This window comes from Corvus brachyrhynchos, unplaced genomic scaffold (genome assembly GCF_000691975.1).
Source record: "Corvus brachyrhynchos isolate BGI_N302 unplaced genomic scaffold, ASM69197v1 scaffold255, whole genome shotgun sequence".
In the NCBI taxonomy this organism is placed as follows: Eukaryota; Metazoa; Chordata; class Aves; order Passeriformes; family Corvidae; genus Corvus; species Corvus brachyrhynchos.
The window spans coordinates 7,852,949-7,874,374 of NW_008238358.1; the positions used below are offsets into that span (position 1 = coordinate 7,852,949).

The window sequence follows — 21,426 nt, forward strand, 5'->3', positions numbered from 1 at the left end:
CAGCAGCAACCCTTTTCATGGGCTGTGCCAGGGTTAATTGCATTGTGAACAGTAGTTACCACTTGCTGAAACAGAGCTGATCACCTCTGGAAAGCACTACATACTTCTCCCTGAGGAGTTTGGTAGCGTCAGTTCAGTTCAAACAGCCCTTTCCCAGTTAAATGAGAAAAATAAAAAGACGTTGAAGCACCGTTGTGGGCTTTGCAGGAGGAAAGATACACCATGCTGGTTTATCAAAATGCTTCCCAACAGAATAGACTTTAGATTCTTTGGTAACTAAAGCACAGATGCAGAATGGCTGTTTTAGGGGTGTTTAAGAGTTTTGGTGGGGATTATAAAATGAAAGTAATTGTTAGTCTTGTGGGCCATCTCTATCCTTTGGATTTAGCAGTTGGAGAAGTTCTATTCTTCTTCTGTGTGAGAACACAAAGTTTTCTTGTTGCTCATTTGTGTCTATCTAGCCACATGCTGTGTTGAAAACCAAGGCCACATGATACAGATTTCCAATGAAAAAGCTTTTTAAAATTTTTCTGTCTGTTGTATCCTCCATGATGGCTGGGAGATTCAAGTGCTGGCTGAGGAGAAAATACTAGTTTTAAGGGGTGCTTCTTATGAGATGTTATTCCAAGTCTGCTTTATTTTTTAGGTGGCTGGCCACTTCTCTGTAAACTCTTTGTCTGCAGTTTCATGATACATTTAATCTGCTCTAACAGGCAGCTGCTGAAAGGATCGCATTGATCTGACAGCGAACTAGTTCTTCTGCTGGGTCAGTTTTCTGCTGGATCAGATTCCCTCTTTGACTTGCTGCATGGCTTTGTGATTGATAGGTTTGATGCAAGGAAGAGGCTCTTCCAGTTAATGCCTAGATGCTTATATTTTCTGGAGTGTGAAAAAAACATTCTGATTGTGCTCTATAAATATATAAAGAGGGAATTTTTACATTAATTCAGATTAATACAGGCTGTCCATATACAAAAGCACTTAGAAGGGGATTCCTAATTGTTAGGACAGGAGGATCCAACCAACCTTCTGGCAGTAGTTACATAGATAAGAACTGTAATTGCTATTAAGGCAGAGCCAGATTTAATTTAGTGAAGACCTGGGAGATCTGAGATTTTAATGCATTAAAATGCTCAGTGGATTTTAATATGTATGGAGGGGGTTTTGTTGTTTTTTGTTGGGTTTTTTTGGTAAGATTAATATGACTTAGATTATAAAAAAGCAGCTTATAAAAACAATACTTGTGAGAGGTGTTCTTACACAGTTTGGGTTTATAACCAAGTATTCAGAATAAAATAACTGAAATTGATTTCTCTGAATTTATCATGTACATATATGAGTTTTTTCCTCAGAAGCAATATAAATCTCACAGAACAAACATTTAAATGGTAATCAACATTAACACTTTATTCAGTTTTGATTTTTTTTAAATCATCTTTCTACCTTTCAAGTTGTAATGAGCTCTACATCACCTGGATGAGACAAAGCAGCATTAAATCTTGGTTGATTTTTTTTGTTTTATTTTGGGTGGTGGTCTCTTTTTTTTATTTTTTTTGTTTTGGTTTTAATATGATCAAGTGGCTTTGACTTGAGTTTGGAAAGCTACTTTGGAATTGATGCTTCTCTGCCAGATGTAACTTTTTGTCATCCTGCACTGATGGAAGGTGGATTCTGTTATGCAGAAGCAGTGGATTATTTTGTGATTCGGTTGGGTGCTAATTTTCATTATAAAATTATGTTTTTCTCTCCTGCTGCAACTGACTTGGAAAATTAATTTGGCTAGGAAACAGCCAGAATTAGATTGAAATAAAGGGTTACTTTTACGAGACAGATTATCTATATTGGCTGCAAATCATTAAAGAGTTACCTTAGTTGAACTTGTGTGTTTGTCTAGCCTTTTTTTTTCTAACTTAGAGCTCAAGAATATCTTGTGGTTTGTTGCCTCAAAAGGTGCAGTGTTTCTAAGTCAAATGTGTTGGGATTTTGAGTAGAACAGGTTACCATTCGAGACTATTCTGCTGATTTTATGGTTCTTATTGTAAGCAGCCTGTGAATGAGGTTATGGCTTGGATAATGGCTCTGGGGTCTTTGGTGGTGTTTCCGGGGTATGTTATTTACTTTTTTTTCCTCCCCTGCTGCGTGTATTGCTAATGGCTCTTTGTCTAACAGAGAATAGACTCTCCTATGTTTGTTGTTATCAGTGATCTTTGTGTAGAGTGGTCTCTGATTATGATCCTTAGGAACCCATGTTCACGTTGGTAATGCTGTATGCTGTTTTGAAAAGCCTTTCTATAGTTAGAGGTAAAATTACAGTTCTGTGTTGTTCTGTTAATCAGATGCTTGTGTCTCATTCACACTTTCCAAAATTTCTTATCCCTGTGCTTAATCAGGATGCTTTAAAATATTTGAAGGGCTTTCTTTTGCGGTAGTTTTTATGTATGTACTGTAAAAGAAATCACACTGTGCTCAATGAAATACCACACTAGCAACTAAAGATATGGTAAAATTTCATATTTGCTCTTGCAAAACCTCCAAAATTCCTGCATGAGAAGCTGCAAAATTTGATAAGTAATACTTCATGCTACCTAAGGTCTTTGTACCAAATTTGTAAAAAAGAATGGTATGCTTGCCTTAATTCTGCTCCAAAGTAAATTCTATTCCTTACCAATAAATCTTAAAAGTTACTACAGCAGCCTAAGCATATTGTACATGCACAAACTAAATACAGCCTTCGTAACATTATTTGTAACCTAATACAACTGTAACTCGACAGGAAGAGTTTAATTTTGTAAATGAAATTTTACGTTTTGGGAAATAATTGGTTGAGATTTTCTGTCTGCTAAAAACCATCTGTAGAAACTGGGGAAATATTAAATCCCCATTTAGTATTTTAATAAGGAGTGGCTTTTAATTCAGTTGCCAGGGTAAAGGTGGTCATGGTGCAATTTAAAAACACCTTGTAGAACATTCACAGTGCTGTGCTGCTAATGAGGCTGTGCAGAGCTTGAAGCTGTTAATTATTTGCTTTGTCTCCACATGGTAGTGTTGGGGAAGGGACCTTTGTCTTGGCTTTTTTTTTTTTTTTTTTTTGAATGAAAATGAAATTTCTGCATTAGAAATACCCAGAGTTGAGCCACAGCTGTACAGGGCTGTAGTTTTCATTGGTTCAAAGAGGTTAGAATTAAAGTGATTCAATGTTCAAACTTTGTTATATAATCTAGTGAATTTTTTGAAAAAGTTAACTAATGCAATTGGAATTCAGACCTGTCAGGAAAAAGATTAAAAGATTAATTGTAAATTGTAAAAAAAAAAAAAAAAAAAAAAGCTTCCTTTGAGTTTCTCCTGATTGCAAGTAACCAGCATATAAACCTTGTTTTTAAGTTACCTTGTTAACTGGAAGATGAAAGGAACATATACCAACACGTCAGGCAATTGGCTGGTGCTAGGTAATGATAATTTACAGAAAATATGCTTTCCTGCTCTTTGAATCTTCCTACTTCCCTTTTGTTTTGCTCAAAAAATTTGTTTCTTAGAGATAAGGCCAAATCCCTCTGATGCCTGGAAAGTCCTGGCTCCACAGGAGTTGCTTGAGTGCTGGAAGAGGAGCCGCTCTACTGGGAGTGTGTAGAAATTTGAAGGGATTGCATGATTTTGCCTCTTGCTAAGTGTTATAACAGCAAGGCTTTGCGTCTTTAGAGTGGAACCAATTCTTGTAACCAGCATTGTGCTTTGATGGTGGGGGCCAAATTCAGATGTGGGAGAGCTATTTTAGATTGGGTCAGATGTTGTTTTGAAACAGCTTAAGAGCTGTTTTACTTTATTTTCTTTCAGTGAAGAATCACTTTCTACTAGGTCTGAGACCAGTTGTTTTTTTTTCCAGAATCTGTTTGTCAAATGGAGCTTCTCTTTGTTAACTGGAAACAAAACCACATCTGTTCTGATTGGCTTGAGGGGGAAAAGCAGTGAGCTCTCCATGCAAAGGAGATGCGGGTGGCTCATATAGTGGCTACTTGTCTAGGTCATATTGCATTTTTGTGTGCCCTCCCTTGGTTCTCTCTTTCTCTTCCGTCATTTCACCTTCCAAAATAATTTGGAACTGTAAGGCAGCAGTTGATAGAAGCTTTTTTTTCTTCCAGTAATAATAGTAGCTCTTGATGTTTAAAGAATGGGCTCTAAAAATCGAATTAAGTTAGCTACTCTTGTTAGCTTCTTGGGCTTGCTGAAGTCACTGGGCTACTGCTAAGCAGAGGTTGCAGAGGAGCAGTGTGCTTGCAGGAAAATGTCACTAGGACATTTTCTGGTGCCCAAAATTAAAGGTGAGTTTGTCCCCACCCCCCAAAAAATCATACTTAATATATGTTGATGCTACTTACCGTATGTAAATAAAGAATGAGCTGCATTGAATGAGTGGATTTTTCCTTATTTCTGCCTTTTACAGCACAACCTTTCCAGTAGGATGAAATCCTGACAGCTCTACTAGATTTCACCATTTCTTGCTAAGTTTGAAGGTCTTGGATGTGCACAAGGGTTGTGTGGTTGAAGCTTGTGAGTGTAAGAACATTATTATCCAGCAGTATCAGGATGAGGCAACACTGGTGTGGAACAAAATTCTTGAGAAAAGAATTTTCTCTAAAACTTAACTTTTTCCTTATAAGAAGGAAAAAGTCTCTATATATTTATACATACATATCTATCAGTCTTTATATGCACTGTTCTAGGTTCTGTGTAGTTGTGGGATCAACTCTGTAAATGAAACAAGCAGTGTTGAATGCTTGTCTCTTGCCTTCTTTGATGGGGTTGGTCTGCTGTGCTCCCTTGCTGACCTTAGGGTTCTGTGGTGGTGATGCAGCTTCCTCCTGCACAGTGCTTCTGGCTGGAGACTGTCCTTTGGTATTGAAGGGGTGCCTGGGAGACTAAGAGTGCTAGACTGAAAAGATGGGGGAAAAAACCCAACCCTACCCTGAGGCAGAAAATGTTTTAATGATAAAAAACAAGGGGATTATACAGGGACAAACAAGCTATCAATCATGTACCTGACAGTGCTGGAGGAATCTAATTTTTCCTGAAACTGATGTCAAGTCAGAGTTACTTTGAGAGTTGGTTACCTTTCAGGAGATAGATACTTGGGGAATGGTAGTAAAGAGGAAGCAGCTTAATCTTCATGGAGAAGTGTGCATGCTTCCTGGCATTTATGTAGGCTTCAGTTGACAGGTGACTCTTCTATAGAAAATTTTTATGGCAGTGGTGAGATGCTGAGAATGCTGATGAAGATGGTGGGATTTAAAGAGTCCCTCTGAACAATTCCCAGGTACATTTTGCCAGGATTGCTGTTCGTGACAGTCCTGTGGCTTGCTTGCAAGGGAAGCTCAGTGAAAAGTTTGAACAGTATTCTCCATTTGTTAGCTGAAGTAATAATTTTGTGGCATTAGTGGAGTTAATATTTTCAGTCCTTTGCCCATGGTATTTGACTAAGTATGTGGTTTTACTCAATAGTTCAGTGAAACTTCAGGGTGATAAACTAGCTGTCTCTGTTAATCCTTTGTCTTTACAAATAACAATTTCTGAGTAATTTTATTAGCCTCATTATTCCTGTGGACGTCTAAATGCCTTTGAGGTATTTTGATTGTAAGTTAAATATAGATGAAACTTGAGAATGTCCTATAAGGCTGATGTAATGATTATGCTACATAGCGTTTAAGTTGAGCTATGCTTGTGCACTTAGAGAAATTAGAGTTAGAAGCAGGCTGAAAATTTGAATATTTTCATGCTTTCGGAAGAATCCTGTACTTAAAGGTCTTGAAAGTCAAGATCCATGTTGAATGTCTGTTTGCCAAGTATACCTGCTTCAGGGTAATGGTACAAAAATAGTTACTTTAACAGACCAGACAAATATTGTGTATTTGTTAATCATGGTTTCTGTCTTTTAGGAGTAACATGAACAAGATCATAAGCTTGAGCTATTGCTTTAGACTTCTGAGAAGCAACATACTTGGATTCAGAAGCACAGCCATTTAATTATAAAGTTGCTTTTTCCTTCTCACTTTTTTGCTCTGAAGACATTTTATTACAGGGTCTGAATTTAAGCTTATAATTTATTCTTCTTAGTGTCTTGTGCTTCCAGACTCTAAGCCACTTCAGACTAATAATAGGAACTTCATTAGAATTAGATTAGAATCACCTAATGAATATTTAATGATTTGATAGTATTTATATTGCTCCAACTGTTCCATTGTTTCATGAGGAGCAATATATGAGAAATAGGTAAGTTTTCTGCTTGTAGTGTGTGGTCACAGTAACTCAAATTCTGGGAGGCATGTTTTGTTGGGGTTAACTAGCTGAAGATGATTTGTAGCTCAGCACTGCTGTATTAATTAGAGATCTTTATGATACTACAGTAGCAATAATGCCTTTGTTTTGGTAGATTGCTGTTCTTCATTCTTGGAAGAGAATGATGCACTATGTGGTGACATCCGGAAGACTTGGAAAATACTGTGTTCATGGTATTAGGATTGTTCCAAGTGTTTACTTTCAAACTAAATGAGAAACAATAAAATATGCTGACTAAATCAACACCAGAATTTGTTTATAGTGCTACTTCAGAAGTGAATAGTAATTCTTTTTTAACAGCTTTTTTCTAGGCGAGAGATCTAACTTAGCATAGCAAATCTTCTATTTGCCCTGTTTGTGTCAGGGAGTTCTGTGGAGTTCTGATGGTATCCTGGTAGGGTAACTTTTGGTTCCACAGCGAATACCAGATACCAAGTTCTTCTCCCATGTTCTGCAGAGACATTTGCAGTGTGGGTTTTGCCTTCCAGATGCGAAGAATAATGTTTTCTATATTGATGATGAAACAATGGGGAGAATGAAATTATCAGAATCCATGTTTCTTCTCATGTGACGATGAATGGATAATAACATGGCAGATAAAATCCATAAATTCTTAAATCAAGTTGTATCCTTCACTCTTTTTCATGCTTTTTTTGGGAAAATGCAGAATGAGTATGGATTTGTTGGATACATTCATGTGGAGTACTGTACATCCACATATGTCCTTATCACATGGCAGCCCCAACACAGTGTGTACATCAGGAGCTGCTTCCTGCCCACAGCGTGCTGGGCAGGTGGGCGTGCAGCACAGCTGTGCCACAGGAGCAGTGGCAGTGTGGGGGAAAGAGCCTGCTGCAAGGTCTTGGGATGCTACTTTTTGTTTCTTGTTCCCTAACAAATTTGAAGTGTGAGTGAAGTTGGATTCTTTTTCATTTTGAAGGAAGCCAGAGTGGATCTGGTTACAAACCAACTTTTTTGTGTTAAAAAAAAAAAAAAAAAAAAGTTATTCCAAAATTTCTCCAGATTTCTCCAGTTTTTCCATAACTGGAGAAGGCCTCGTGTGCCTCAGAGCTCTTCTTCCTCTCCTCTGTCTTCTGTTAAAAAAAAAAAAAAAAAAAAAAGTTATTCCACAATTTCTCCAGATTTCTCCAGTTTTTCCATAACTGGAGAAGGCCTCGTGTGCCTCAGAGCTCTTCTTCCTCTCCTCTGTCTTCTGAGCTAGTTTGATAGCTAGGTTTTTTTCATTATGCCCAAAGAAAAATATTCCTTCAAATCTCTTCAAATAATGAACTGTTACATGTCATGTTACTAATTTTTCAATGGCACATGTATCTTCTAGTTCTTAAGTCTGGTGAATTCACAAGTTGCCTTTAAATGCTGATATGAAAGTGAAGGCATTTTAGGTATTCATTAGGTGAGTACCGCTAAACACCCTCTTTGTTGTCTGATGTGATACATGCTATTTCTTGGTGGTATTGTATTCCCAATTCCTGCTCTGCAACTTCTGTAAATTAGAGTAAAATTAATATTGAATCAATACTGAATATAAGAGTTTATTTTGCCCTTATACATAACACATTTCTCTTTTTTTGCTTCTTAATATAGCAGCTCATATGGAAGATAATGTGATTGAAAGGAGAGATCATTCCAGGTATAGAACTTAACTTTTCACTGCTCAGTTCAGTTTCATACCCTTTCGTTCTTCAAGCTCTTAAAATGCTATCCTTTATGTTACTTCATAATCCCAACTTTGGAAACGTGATAGTGAAAGGACTGTGAGCAGACTAGGTGTATAAAGTGGCTGTAAGATAACTTAAGCAGATCTGAAAGCCGTGGAAGTTGTGAGGAAAGCGTAAGTTCTGCAAACTAGAGCAGAGATACTTTATTTGATGCCCATTAATATATTGTATGTTTTAAGTAGCATATTTTATGAAAGATTCAACATTTTTGGGATCAGAACTAAATGTTTTTAGCTAATTTACTTGTTTGGTTTAGGTTCAGCTGAATTTATTAAGTTGTCTCTGTGTGTTGGTTGTTCCCCCCCATACCCTTCTTTTTTAGCATATGTAAGCAGAATAATTTTGCGGTGTAAGAGACGCAAACTCTGCACCAGAGAATAAGATCTATTTTCTCCAGAGAGTCTGATAATCAAGCAACAGAGAGGCTCTTTCAGGGATCCTTAGCCGAATGATGATGGCACTAAAATGTAATTACAATTTAAGCTTTATTTTCTTAACAAGATATTATGTTTACTATAACACAGAAGTTATGATCAGAATGGCACAGGATTTCTACAAACAGAATGAGTTTAAAACAATTTATAAGTAGCATAATACAGAATTTATAGTATGACAACTTAAGATTTCTAATTGCCTTGATCCTAACTTACAGTTTCTTATCAATTGAATAATATGGAATTTATAATACAACTTAACTTATTATTTCTATTCACCTGGACCGTCTGCACATTGGGTTGAAACCCAATACACTGTTTGCTGTATCAATATAACAATCATAATCTGGACTGGAAGATTATATGAAAGATATGAGTCAGTCCTCAGAGGTAGCAGATGATGATGGAAGCATCTCTGGCCACAAGGGTCATGGGTCTCACTGTCCACCTGCAGCTTGAGTCCAAGTTCCCTACTCAGGACTTGTAAGTGCTTGATGTTATGGGCAGTTCTGGTACTCCATATGCTGTTGTGCTTCCCAGTGACGGGTTTGTCACCAGCACTGGGACCTGGGATATTCAGTGCCAGTAAGGAAGGGAGTAATTGCCGTCATGCCCAGAAATCTTGAAGCTGGTAGGGAGAAGAAGAAGAAATCTGTTTGGTTTGTCTACTTGGTTCACAGAACCTTCAGGGCCTGAGAATAAGGGGGAAAGGAATGAATATGTGACCCGTTCAGTCACAGAGAATTCCTGCTTGCCTTATAAAGTGGCGTTAGTTATGCTAAGCACATTACAAGGGCTCAGGAGCAGGGCCTGTGGTCACAGCAGTCTTATCCTGACATTTCCACAAGGCAAATTCCAGTTCTGATAACTCCAAAGTCTGAAATAGTGGTGATTGTGGATGTTTTTTATATAGACATTTTTCACCTATAAATAACACTTCTTATGAAGATAATTGAGATGTGGAGCAGAGCAAAAGCTATTTAATCTTGAGTGATGTTTATAGTAGGGGGTTTCCCTAGACAGTTCCCTTTCAACTTTATTTAGATGACTCATCTATTTTAAAGAACAACTCAGGGAGAAAATAACACCTATTGAAAATGGACTGCTTTTGTTTAGGTTTCCCTTACCAGCTGTGATGCTGACATTTCCATGGTGTGGGTTGCTTATGAATGGGAAGATGCTCTCATACCAGATCTGGAAACATCCAGGCTCCCTGGGAGCTCTATGACTAGGATGTAAGAACACTCAAGCCCATAAAGTACTTAGTTAAAAGTTAATTTTTGTGATGACATACACAGATGAGCATTAAGCTGCCTGGATTTTTGGTGTCACTCTGCTTTTCCTTGCAACAAGTCTACATCTTTCAGTGTAAAGAATGGATGTGTGACTGGAGTATAGGCAGCTTTGTATTCAGAGACAGGCAAAAGGAGAGGCATTGTGGATGCACTTCTAAAAGTCGACACTCAACTTTATTGGCACACTATTATACCCAAAAGATGTGAATTCCTTTGTTGGTATCTTCTTAAAAAAAGAGAAGGAATGTGTTTTTATTAGGTGTTTTATTATTTTTATGATTGATAGGGATAAAATTTTTCCAGTGTTGAAATGCTCTGCACTAAATACAGAATAGTGGATAGGAGAACTGGTAAAGGAGCTGGGATACTAAATGTCTTACTACTGTAGCTTCAAAGGCAAGACAGTGCAGTATGTGACATGACTGTATAGGGTAGCAGGATGTGTTTCTCTTGTAGTGAGGCATGGTGTTACTTCTACTGAACTTCAACAGAAAGTGTTGCCTCGAGCCAGCACTAATTTATTGTTTCTCCCATATTCTTAACAAATGCAGCAGCTTTATTTTTGGTGGTTCATTTATTTTACTTTATTAATAGAGTTGTACTAAATAAAGCCTCTGTGACAAAAAAATATCTCAGACTGGGGTTTAACATCAGCACTTGCCAGTCTCTGTTAGGAGAGCTGGTGAGGGAGCAGAGGGAGGGCAGTTGTGAGGTGGAAGGGCGTAGTGGGCACAGTCTCTATTTTTTTTATCCTCACTTTCTAACTGTGTGCTTATTGACAGGTTTACTTGAATGCCCCAAACACAGTTAATGGTTATCCTTGGACTTTTCAGTCTGATCTTAGTGTGTTGATGGCATTGTATCAAGCTGACAAGTGCTGAGCTCTGTATGGCTCTAGGCAGAAGTCTCCTTAACAAGAAAGTGTCTCAAAGCAAAAAGCCATCGCTTAGTCTGATATTTCATTTTGAAGCTGAACACAGTCACTATTAAATAAACGTATATCAGATCTAAATATATCTGGTTTCACTTTCTAGCCACATTTCTTAAATACCTTTGTCAGTGAGAGTAGAACTCTTAAAATTCTTTTAACCATGGCTGGTGGTGATAGCTGATTATTCTTCAGATAAGAGAGATGTTTCAGAAGAGATCCTGCAATATGGTGTGTCTGGGCTCTCTGATGGAGGGAAGTAAGACTTTTATTTTCCAGATCAATGATAGAGCTTCTCTACGTTCTTGTACAGTTTCAATTTGTCTTATTTCCTGAATAATTAGTTTGTGACTGACACTTATTTGCTGTACTCTGATGCTAGAACCCTCTGTGTTCAGGAAAGTAGTTCTATTCCCATGTTCTTTTGGCAGAAAATTTTATTCTGTTTAGCAGATTTGACAGGGAGCTATAACATAGCAAACCTCAAAATACTTTCTATAATTTACCTAGGCAAAACATCTGTTATAACCAGTTCTTTTACTATTTTAGTGAGGAAATAAAGAGAATAGCTCAAAAAGCTAGGTCATTCCCTGCTGTGGCTGTTTTTCCTGCATGTGGGGGTTTATTGCTGATTGTGAATCCCCCTGCCTTTTTCCTTCTGTATGGAGAATGTGATACCTGGTTAATGCTGAAGCTTGCTGTGTCTTAGCACAGATTGTCTTAATGCTTGCATAGAATTTTTCTATAGTGTATAATCATTTCGACATCGACGTTTAGGCTATTTATGACTTCACTGCAATCACAGAAATATCTGTATAGTGTATTTGGAGAGGTTTTTCTGGATTGTTTATGCAATGGGCTTTTAAAAAGTAGTATGGGATAAGCTGGATCTCAGACTTTGTGAAAGGTAATTTCCCACAAAAAGGTGAATACAGCAGTTGAGTAACCCACTGGTTCTGTAGCTGTAATAGTGATGTTTTTAAATGTCCAACTGCAAAACAAATTCAATGAGGAATTAAAGAGATTAATTGTTGAATGTTGAAAATGCAGAAGTAGCACTTCTACTTGTGGGCATAGATTTCATGTAGCACTTAGTGTATTTTAAGTGAATTATGTCATAATTGCTAGGATAAGCAAAGTAGTATCCAAGTGAGCTATAAGGAGAGAGATTTGAACCCAGCATGAATTAAGAACACAGGAATTGTTAGTAAATTGTATTTATATGATTATCGTGAGGTTCTTAAGAACTCAAGTATTTGTCATGTGAAGATGTAAAGGGAAATAATGACTCATTTTCTGTGAGGAAGCTAAGTTTCAGAAAGATTTAGAGGTCAGTATGGAGGTGTAAATGAGCTTTACTCAGCTGATTTTTAACTTATTTTTCATCAGTGGAAGTAATATGAAAGAAAGTGAGTAATACTGAAAGTTGTCTAGAGTATTGGGGGGTAAAAGCTAGAAACTGAAAGGAATTAAATATTATTTGTTCTCTCTTTGTTAACCAAAAGTATTGCTTTTTCACCAACAGAATTCATTCTTTCGAAACTGAAGACTCTAGTTTGGCCCAGTGCTGCTATGGAGTATTCTGAAGGGCAGATTTAGTGATCTGGAAATACGCGACACAATATGGCATGCAATGTACAGCGCATACAGCACAGCTTTCCAAGCTTGTGTATAAGCACAGGTGCTTTTTATGTTACATAAAAACACTCCACATGTATTCATGAGTAGAAGCCTAATCTAGATTTGTGCACAAATGCATTGTGCTCCATGTAAAAGGAATCCTGCAGTTACACGGTATAGGAGTTACATTTAAGAATTACCTAGGAGACTCTTATTCAGAAATAGGATGTTGCGGGAGATTAAATAGAAATACTTCCATTGCTGCTTCATCCATTTTCATAGATTTTTTTTATGTTCACTACTGGCTTTTTACAGATAGCTACAATTTAGTCTTGGATTGGAGACTGGTTTTAAATTTGTGTCCACTAATCAGCTACATTTAATAGGACGTTTCTGTATGTTGGGGTAACAGAAGAAATATATAAAAATGCAGGTGGTATAGGTTGGTATGTAAAACTTTATAGATTCTGAGATAAGATATTTAGTCTTCTCCAATTGCCCCTGCTGTCTAACCCTTCATATACCTAGTTGACAAGAAAACCTACCATTATCAACAAGTTTCATCCTCCTCTTTAGAAGTTAGAACCACTGTGGTATTGGGGAAGGTCTCTTTTGTTAGAGTGACCTAAACTGCAGAAATCTTTAAAAGAGATTTGTGCTGAAATACTGTAGAGACTAACGCTGAGCAACTAAAGACAAGACTTGGTAAATCATTATGGTCTATTGAGGTTACCGACTTTTGTTTTTAAGGAGAAGAAAAAAATTGAAAAGAAATGTTTGTGATTTATTTAAAATACAGTTACTGTGCCGTGGTAAGTGGAAAGTGTCAGACCTTTATAAGTAATGGGATAAATGAAGTGTCACATCCTTGTATGAAGGATGTGGGCATGTGCAAGTGGTATAGTCCAACCATCTCACCTCACCATCTGTCTTTTTGAGACTTGACTAGTGGAGAGTAGTTAAAACTAGAATGTTTATATCACTTGTTGATCACAGTTTTTCAAATATCCTTATTCTCTTCACCAAGTCAGGTTCTGCAAGGGTCAAATTCACATTAAAAATAAAGGAGAGAGATAAAAATGCCTTTATGTCAAGTTTAGAACAAGTTGAAGGAACTTGTTCAGATAAGCTTAAATCCCAGATGAGTATTTGTGGAGTTTTTATATGCTCTCTGTGAAGTATGTGCAAAGTGGAATGCAGAAAAAAACCTGCTTTTAGGTTACATTCTTTCAGAAGAGGTGAAGTGTGGCCATATGTAATAGCTCATGAGTAGGTTTCTATTGTGTGAACTCAGATAGTTAAAAGCAATTCTAATGGCTTTATTGCATTGATGATGGGATAGTAGGGAGTGCATGGTCTGTAGCATGAAGGGACAGGTTGGCTGTCAGGGCATTCTTACACTAGAGAGGATGGCAGCAAAAACACCAGGACAAGACGAAACTTTGACCTGTTATCAGTTGTGAAATGGGAGTAGTAGGCATCTTGATGTGGTCTGAAATTGCATTATTTCACTGCTAACTTTTGATATTGGTAAAGAGAACTTGTCTGTAACAGAATGACTTTTCCAGTAGTGGGGAAACCCCATCATTCTTACAAAGCTGGGGTTTTTTTGAGTCTGACCATGGGTAATCCTTTTGTTTAGTTCTTCTGCAGGACACAACTGGATGTAAAGGCTTCATGGTTTATCCAGCCTGAGCTTTCATTATAGTGTATCAATTTCCCAAACAGAGACTGGGTGTCAAACTGTGCTTTGGTTATGGTGTAGTTAGTATTCTCTGCTTTGAGGGTTTTGGAAGACTCATAAGGTACAATGTATCTGAAGAAGCCCTACCTTCTGACAAGGAATGGTTGACTGTAATCTATTCTATGCAATCATTTTCTGTGATCCTAATTTGTTTTGCTAAGTGGTTGTCTGTGACAATTTAGTTTCACTGTATGATAGTGCATTACTTCTGTAGTCTGTTAGCTCTTGACTGAAATGCTTATCTGGGTAGTCTGGTTTCTAATAGCTGCTCCTCTGGATCACTTCATGCTTCTACTTGTTTAGTTGATGAGACAAAAGGAGTCGTCTGACCAGATGTGAAAGCTTCAGGTTTTCCTTACCTTTATCCTTGGTGGTTCACCTTGTGAGCCAGAGAACATCTTTAAGAGGAAGGAGGCATACAGCTACTTAGTGTCTGTCTCCTCCTTCAGTACATGAGACTGCTTTTCCACACAGGTTTTATATGTATGTAGGTCCAACCGAGAATGAAGACTGCACAAGTTCACTTTACTCTCAAACTAGAGTGTATTGTGTATTAGAGTATTAAATAAGCAGGAGAAAGAAGAAACGAGGTATGTTGGTGTTAGTCTAAACCTAGAAAGCTTTCTTTATTGTCAGCCCATCTTAGTAATGTGGTGAAGAGCATGCCATTGTAAATCATATCTGTCTGAGAAGAAAACACAGAAAAATGTACTTTTTTTTTTGTAATTTAATTTTTCCAAAATGTTTTGAAGTGTTACTTGCTGTCATATAACTTGAGGAAGCAGTCAAGATTTTATCCTGGCATTGGGTGAATAATTTCTCTGTGTGCTTGTTCTGTTTGTCTTTTTTGTGACCTTTGTATACAAATCTATTTTAAAAGCAAGGATCTTGGTTGTTTTCTACAAGTAGATAAAACTACTGGCATAGATGAAAAAGATACATAAGAAAGATCTTGGTTTTTTTTCCTGTAGACTTAATAGCTAAAAATATTATTTCTCTTGTTTCAATGTACATCTGTGTAGTCAAAAGTAATGAGAGGATTTGTGTCTCGATGTCTACTGAATGATGAATTCATTAAAGTGATGTAGATGAGTCTTACCTTAGCTGAATTGTGCTGACTCAGTGGTTTCTTCCTTGGGATGTCTAATTTAATTTTTAAAATCTCTTAAGTCTTTTATTACCTACATTATTGGAATTTTTAAAGGCTTTGTTCTGTAAGCAGACAGAACAGGACATGTCAATATTTGTCTGTGACCACATCCTGCAGAAACATGACTAGTTAGTCCTGTTGAGATTTTTTTTTTTTGAGAGACTTTTTTTTTTAAAGATGAGCTCAGAATTTAGACGTGAAATTCATGCACAGTTAAAAAGCTTTGTGATTTGAGTGAAAACATCATGTGAACCAACAATACATGAAAATAGCTAAGCAAATAGCAATTAAAACATGTGCAATAACTTTCAGTCATGAGGTATTGTTGGTGCTGTTTTCAGATGTGCTGAGGGGAAAGCTCTCAATTGTTCTTAAGTCAGCTGGTAACTGAATCCACGTTTGTAGAGCTTGACAATAAAAGGCTTTTTGTTCACAATTTGTATTCATCTAAGATGTGCCAAATAAATAGAACATAGGTTATAAGCAGGCCAATATAACATGTTGCTCAAATGACTTACTAGAAGTCCATAATTTATATTGAAATATTTAGAATTACAGGTAGAAGCCTGTTGGGAGCTTTTAGAGTTCTGCATGCATGAGCACAATGCAATTATTTGAGGAAGCACACATTGCTGTATTTGACATGGCAGCAAGATGTGCAACTTGAGCTAAACTTCTTCTGGATATTACTTGCAATCATTTCATTAATTTAGTGAGGCAATACTGACTGGGGCAATGCCAGTGGGTGCTTGATAAAAGAAGCAACAATACCTTTTACTCCTGTGGCTCACAAATAAAGCGTACTAGAGAAAATTATTCTATTCCTTTACCACAAATTTGTTCAGTTCCCATGGGCTTTGTTATCAGTGTATTTGTGTGACCATATGTGATTTGCATGCCAAGTAAGCATGAGCGACTTCCTCTGCTGGGCCATTCACTAACCTGCATCTTCTCACTGGTGGTGTGATACTTGTGCTCTTCACAAGAATCAGCATGCTCTTTGTAGGGTGTTACTCTAGCCATGATGAATGAGCAGGAACACTGGTGGAACTGTAGAAGATTTGGCACGTACAGTTTACTGATTTTTTTCTGTTCATTGGATAGGGGAACAAAAAGCCTGGTTAAACAGGGACTGACCTGAAAGAACAGAAAGAAATAATATTGGATGAAGCACAGTACCCACCTCTCCGTGTAACACTTTAAATTGTATCAATCATGCAGGTCATGTTCTTGATTAAAACAGGTGTATCCAAAGACAGAAGTGTAATGGTTCCCAAACTATGAAATGCGTTGAGGTGGTGGTTATGTCTTGATAAGTAAGTTGTTGACTTTGGAATTTTTTATGGAGGATGGAAAAGAAACTTTCAGGTTTTTCTTTTCCATCTGACTAGTGTGGAAGGTGTCTTGCTAGTGGAAAGATATGCATGTGGGGAAAGCACTGAAAAAGGATAAGCAGCAGATTTGAAGTTCTTTGTCAGTATGGGCTTCTTACGCTGGTCGTTGGTTTAGCTCCTATTACATTAAGACTGTTCCTTTTCTGCCCTTTTTCAGGTAGCGGTGCTACAGCAGTTGTCCAGGCAGCGCTGTGCAAACCCAGGCAAGAACGTGTAGCAATAAAGAGGATCAACTTAGAAAAATGCCAAACCAGTATGGATGAATTACTTGTAAGTAAATCAGGGGGCAGTATGTTACATGGAAACTTACCTTCTGCTTTGACTTTGTTTTTTGCTTGGTCCAAGAGTGAGGTTAGAATTTTATGTAGGATGTGACAGAAGGATTTGGAAATGATCTGAAAGACTTACACCGTTCCCTAAAGATACAATTTTCTAATGTATATTTTCTAAGGTCAAAAAAATGAGATGTGCAAACTTGAATCTTGGGATAATCAACTTGGGATAACTGTGGGAAGATCCTAAACTCTTGTTTTCTGGAAGCTCAATTTATAAGAAATTACTGTCTGGTTGTCTGTCTTTTTTTAATACTGAGGAAAGATACATTTTCCTTTGGTTAAACACTGATTAAAAATATGAAGGTAAAATTTAGTAGGTCTCCTTAAAATATCTAAAGCACCAAAACATGTTGGATCATTTTGTAATGATAACTTTTAAGGAGAAAAGGAGGAATGGCTACACTGCCATCTACACAAGGAAACTTTTGTTAAAGCTAATAACACACATTCATCCGATAGGCCATAACAAGAATGTTTGAAGAATGTTACTTGTTTGGGCCACTGATCAGAGAAGAAAGGGACCTGTAAGAGGCCATTTGTAAAGGAACCACAGGAGTTTTTCCTCTGCACTGGTTATGGCAATCCAGACAAAGTCACAAAGAACTGTTAAACCCCAAAACCTATTGCTTTCTAATGCTCCTAGTTAGGTGCTTATGAGACTAACGCGTGTTTATATATAGGCAGCATAACAAGATTTGAAGGACACAAAACCATTCTAAAAGTGAGAACACTTTCTTCTGTTCCACAGGTTATACTACTGCCTAGAGACTGTGGGCTTTTTCTAATGCAGAAATTCCTGCCTCTGAAGGAAATGATCTCCTCAGCAGGGAATTGCCAGTGCAAAAGCTATCTTGAATTTGATACAGAGGGTATGGTCCGTCCAGTTTCTTCAGATAAAATGGCTTTTTTACAGTGGAGGACCCAAAATGCTCTTCCCCTGGTGATTGATGGCATTCGCCTTCAGTTTATGTGACAGCTTGTATGTGACATTGTTGTGCTTTTTACGAGGACTGTGGTAGTGGAAGTTACTTCTGAGGTAGTGAGGATTCTGTCAACTGAAAACTCAAAAGATAAATTCTGAACTGTCTTTAAAAGAGAACAGCCCAAGGTGAGATGGTGCATGATGTATTAACAGCTACAGTCCCCAAAGAACATTTCTATAAAAAGATAAATACTAATAATTGTAACATAAAATGGTCAAAATTGGATCTTTTTGGTTAGAATTTGATCTTATACTGGGAATTAAGAATTAAAATGTTACAAGCGAACAAGCAAAGCCAGACAAAACTGCCAAAAATCTGCAAGAGAAATTCATGCGGTCTGGAGAAATGATTGCAGTTAATTACCAGCTTGTAAAAAGTTACCTTCCCAAGTGCTTGAGTGTCTTTACTGTTGACATGTCTCCACTGTCTGTCAAACGAGGCAGTAGGTCTTGAATTTTTGGTCCTATATTGCTTTCTTTTGGTACAAAGACAACTGTCCATATCATCTTTTTTATTTTTTAGCGTAAGTCAATTTCTGCTTTTCTGTGCTCAGATTTTTTGTTTCTTTTGTTGACCTGTTTTGATCTGAACATGAAATCTGGTTTTCCTGGTTCCTGATTAGGAGACCTAAAGAAGCGCGTACACATATGTGCATGCATTATACATACGTAATTAACTTTTTTCTGTGAGGCTCAGTATACTTATGACTCAGTTCTATTAGAGAAACTTTAAAATTTTGCTTGAAAAATAGAGACTTTTTCTGGAAAAAGGCGTAATTAACCTTCAAAACTCTTGTTACAACTGTACTAACATTTTCATTTCAGTTGATAGTACTTAGAATGTTCTTGCATTTTTGGCAGAATTTGAGTCTAAAAATTTTGAGTCGAATCAGTTTTTAATCACTTATTTTTCTGATGAAACAGTTTTTATTGGCACAGGGATGTTCTAAAACTCTCTGAACATGTTGGTTTTTAAAAGGCTGGTGCTGAGTGCTTATGAATACTGTGCACAGGCGCCCTTCTTAAATTCTCAGCTGTGTGGCCTTCAGAGAAGTGGAAATGCATCAAGCCTGGTGCCCGTGTAAGCAGACCTAGGATTTGGGCCAGTGTCAATTAAAATAGAAAGGCAGTGTGGGAGGGAGTTTAAATATTACTGAGGTTACACAAACTGCCAAACTCCTGAAATTCGATACTCTGTTTCCTGCAATGTCCTGTGTTCTCACTATTGTAACCTAAGTGTAACTTAACCCCTTGAGCCAAGGAAGAAGTCCAGTCCTTAGTACTGTCCTGACTGGGTATCTTCCCCATTCCTTTACCTCCAGTGTTCTAAAACAATCAAAAACTCAAGACTACAATCTGAAGAATGCTCTGTAGAATGGCTGTTTGATTGAACAGATTTTCTGGGCTGTTTGCGTTTCTGCTCTGGGTTGCCCTTGGCGGCAGGATCTCTGGAGGAGCCCTTGGCCCGTGAGGGGCCGTACCCAGGTGGAGGAGGCCTTGGGGAGGCACCCGCAGGGCGGTGGCACCTGCCTGGTCACCAGGAGCTGGGCCCGGCCTGGGTGCTGCGGCTGAGCATGGGAAGGAGCTGTCTCGCAGTTGCTTATTAACTGTGTCACCCACCTGCCCTTAGGCTGAAAGACATTTTTATGCAGCTGCTCAGTGAAACTGGATCAGGAATAACCTGGCTGAAAGAGGTTAGCTTTTAACCTGAGCATTTTTCCTGGTGCAGCACACAGACGCCTGTGCTTGTGCAAGCCAGGGAGAAGAGAGGGATGAGGAAGAGACTTACATTGCTGTTACTTTGCTGCTGTTGAATGTCTATGGTGACATGAATGTGAAGAAGGCTCCAGCATGTTCTCCTGGATGTTCCGCTGCAAGCTGTTTCCCTGGAAATGTATTTTAAGTGAATGCTTTTCTCTCTCATCTGTGCATATCACGGGCCACAGGCAAATAACAGAAGTCTGTGGAGGCTTACTCTTCTATTTGTGATAGGAGCTTTCTAGAACTGCAAGTCTGAAATTAATTCTTTCCTGACTAAAATTTCATCCCTTATCTCTCAAGAGATACTTTCTGTTTGTTTATTCTTGTTTTGCAAAGACTCTTTGGAAAAAAAAGTCATGAAAGCTGAGACACAAGGTTGATGCAGGGAGGTAAAATATTCAAAGCACTTTACAGTTAAAGATAGTGAATCTTATCTCAGTCAATTAGTTATATTTCTGCATTATTAATGTCTGAGAAAAATAGATGAGGTGCATTTTTGCCCAGTGGTGTCAGGTGGACTTTTTGAGTCACTGTTGTATTACCAGCATAGAAAAATAATAAAACAGTGTAAGAAATTAAATAGTAACCAGGAGTGGGAGAGTTACAGTTAAGGTTTGGAATGGGAGGCTGAATTAAGAACCTGAGGTGGTAATTTGTCTTATGTTTAAGATGACGTGTCTTCTGGGATAGGGAAATGTGCCCCACGTGTCTGTCTTCTGTTTTCCACCTACTGTCTTCTGGGGGATGAGGGGGACCTGTCTCAAAAATTGCTCTTAATATTCAGGCTCATTGACTTATTATCCAGGCATTCTTCTTTCTGTAGTTCAGGGTTCAGAAGTTGTCTGAGGAGGACAACTTTGGACAACAGAACAAGCTGAAATGTGTGTCAGAGTACGGCCTGACTTCAATACCAACAAGCACCATGAGATTAAATCCCAGTCTTTAATACATATAATTAACTTTTTATTAGAAATCAGCTGTGATTTTCAGTGCATTGCAAATAACAAAAAACCTCTTTCAAATCATTGCTAAAATGAGGTTGAAAGTTGAAAATGGCATTTGTGGCAGCTTTAATTAACCTAAGCGGGATCTGCTTGGTGCCTAACTTGCCCAAGTACTGTTGAGTCAGAGAGAAACACAGTCCATCTCAAAGCAGTTGCTTTTCAGGGAGGGAGGAGAGGAGGAAGAGTTGTTTTTACCTGGAGTGGCTTCTGCACTGGCTCACCCTCCAGGAGCATGTCCTCTAGCACTGGGGATGGATTGGGCCTCTTCTTCAGGGAGAAGTATGGTTGTGGCAGCTTCAGTTGGTCTGAGGCCAAACCCTCTGGTACAGAAGAGGCCTCATGCTTCTATGTAAAGTATTGGCAGAAGAATGAGAGCGGCTGGAAAGGTGTTGCAGAGCAGTTATGTGAAAGAGTGAATACAAAAAGGACTCTGCTTGAATTAACAGATACAAGGCAGTCATTCTTAATGTGTACAGCTGTGGCATGTCATAGATGGTGTTACTTGGTAGTGCCACGTTGTGCATCTGTTGGTGACTGTGTGTTCCTCTAGTCAATTGTTTCCTATGACTTTTGGTCTGTAATACTGCTTTTTCTCCACTTCTGTTTGATTGCGTGGCTCTGTGTCCACCTGTCCATCTCACAGTAGCTGAGCCACAGGTGCTGTGTCCTTTGTCCGACAGCTTCCTTCCTCCTTTCCTACCTGTTCCCATGGT

At 38.0% G+C, this 21,426-nt stretch overlaps 1 protein-coding gene across 3 annotated transcripts in view; it reads left to right on the forward strand.

The window, feature by feature from the left end:
• The first annotated feature begins 12,331 nt into the window (after positions 1-12,331).
• Positions 12,332-21,426, forward strand: part of STK39 (serine/threonine kinase 39) — a 73,029-nt gene continuing 63,934 nt past the window's right edge. For 2 of the 3 annotated variants that reach the window (XM_017735768.1, XM_017735769.1), the window contains exons 1-2: positions 12,332-12,404; positions 16,789-16,901. In XM_017735768.1, coding sequence (XP_017591257.1) covers positions 12,347-12,404; positions 16,789-16,901 — 171 coding nt within the window. In that variant the 5' untranslated portion in view covers positions 12,332-12,346. Of the gene's footprint in view, positions 12,405-16,788; positions 16,902-17,714; positions 17,836-21,426 lie in introns of those variants that run through there. The other variant, XM_017735770.1, reaches the window with a different exon arrangement.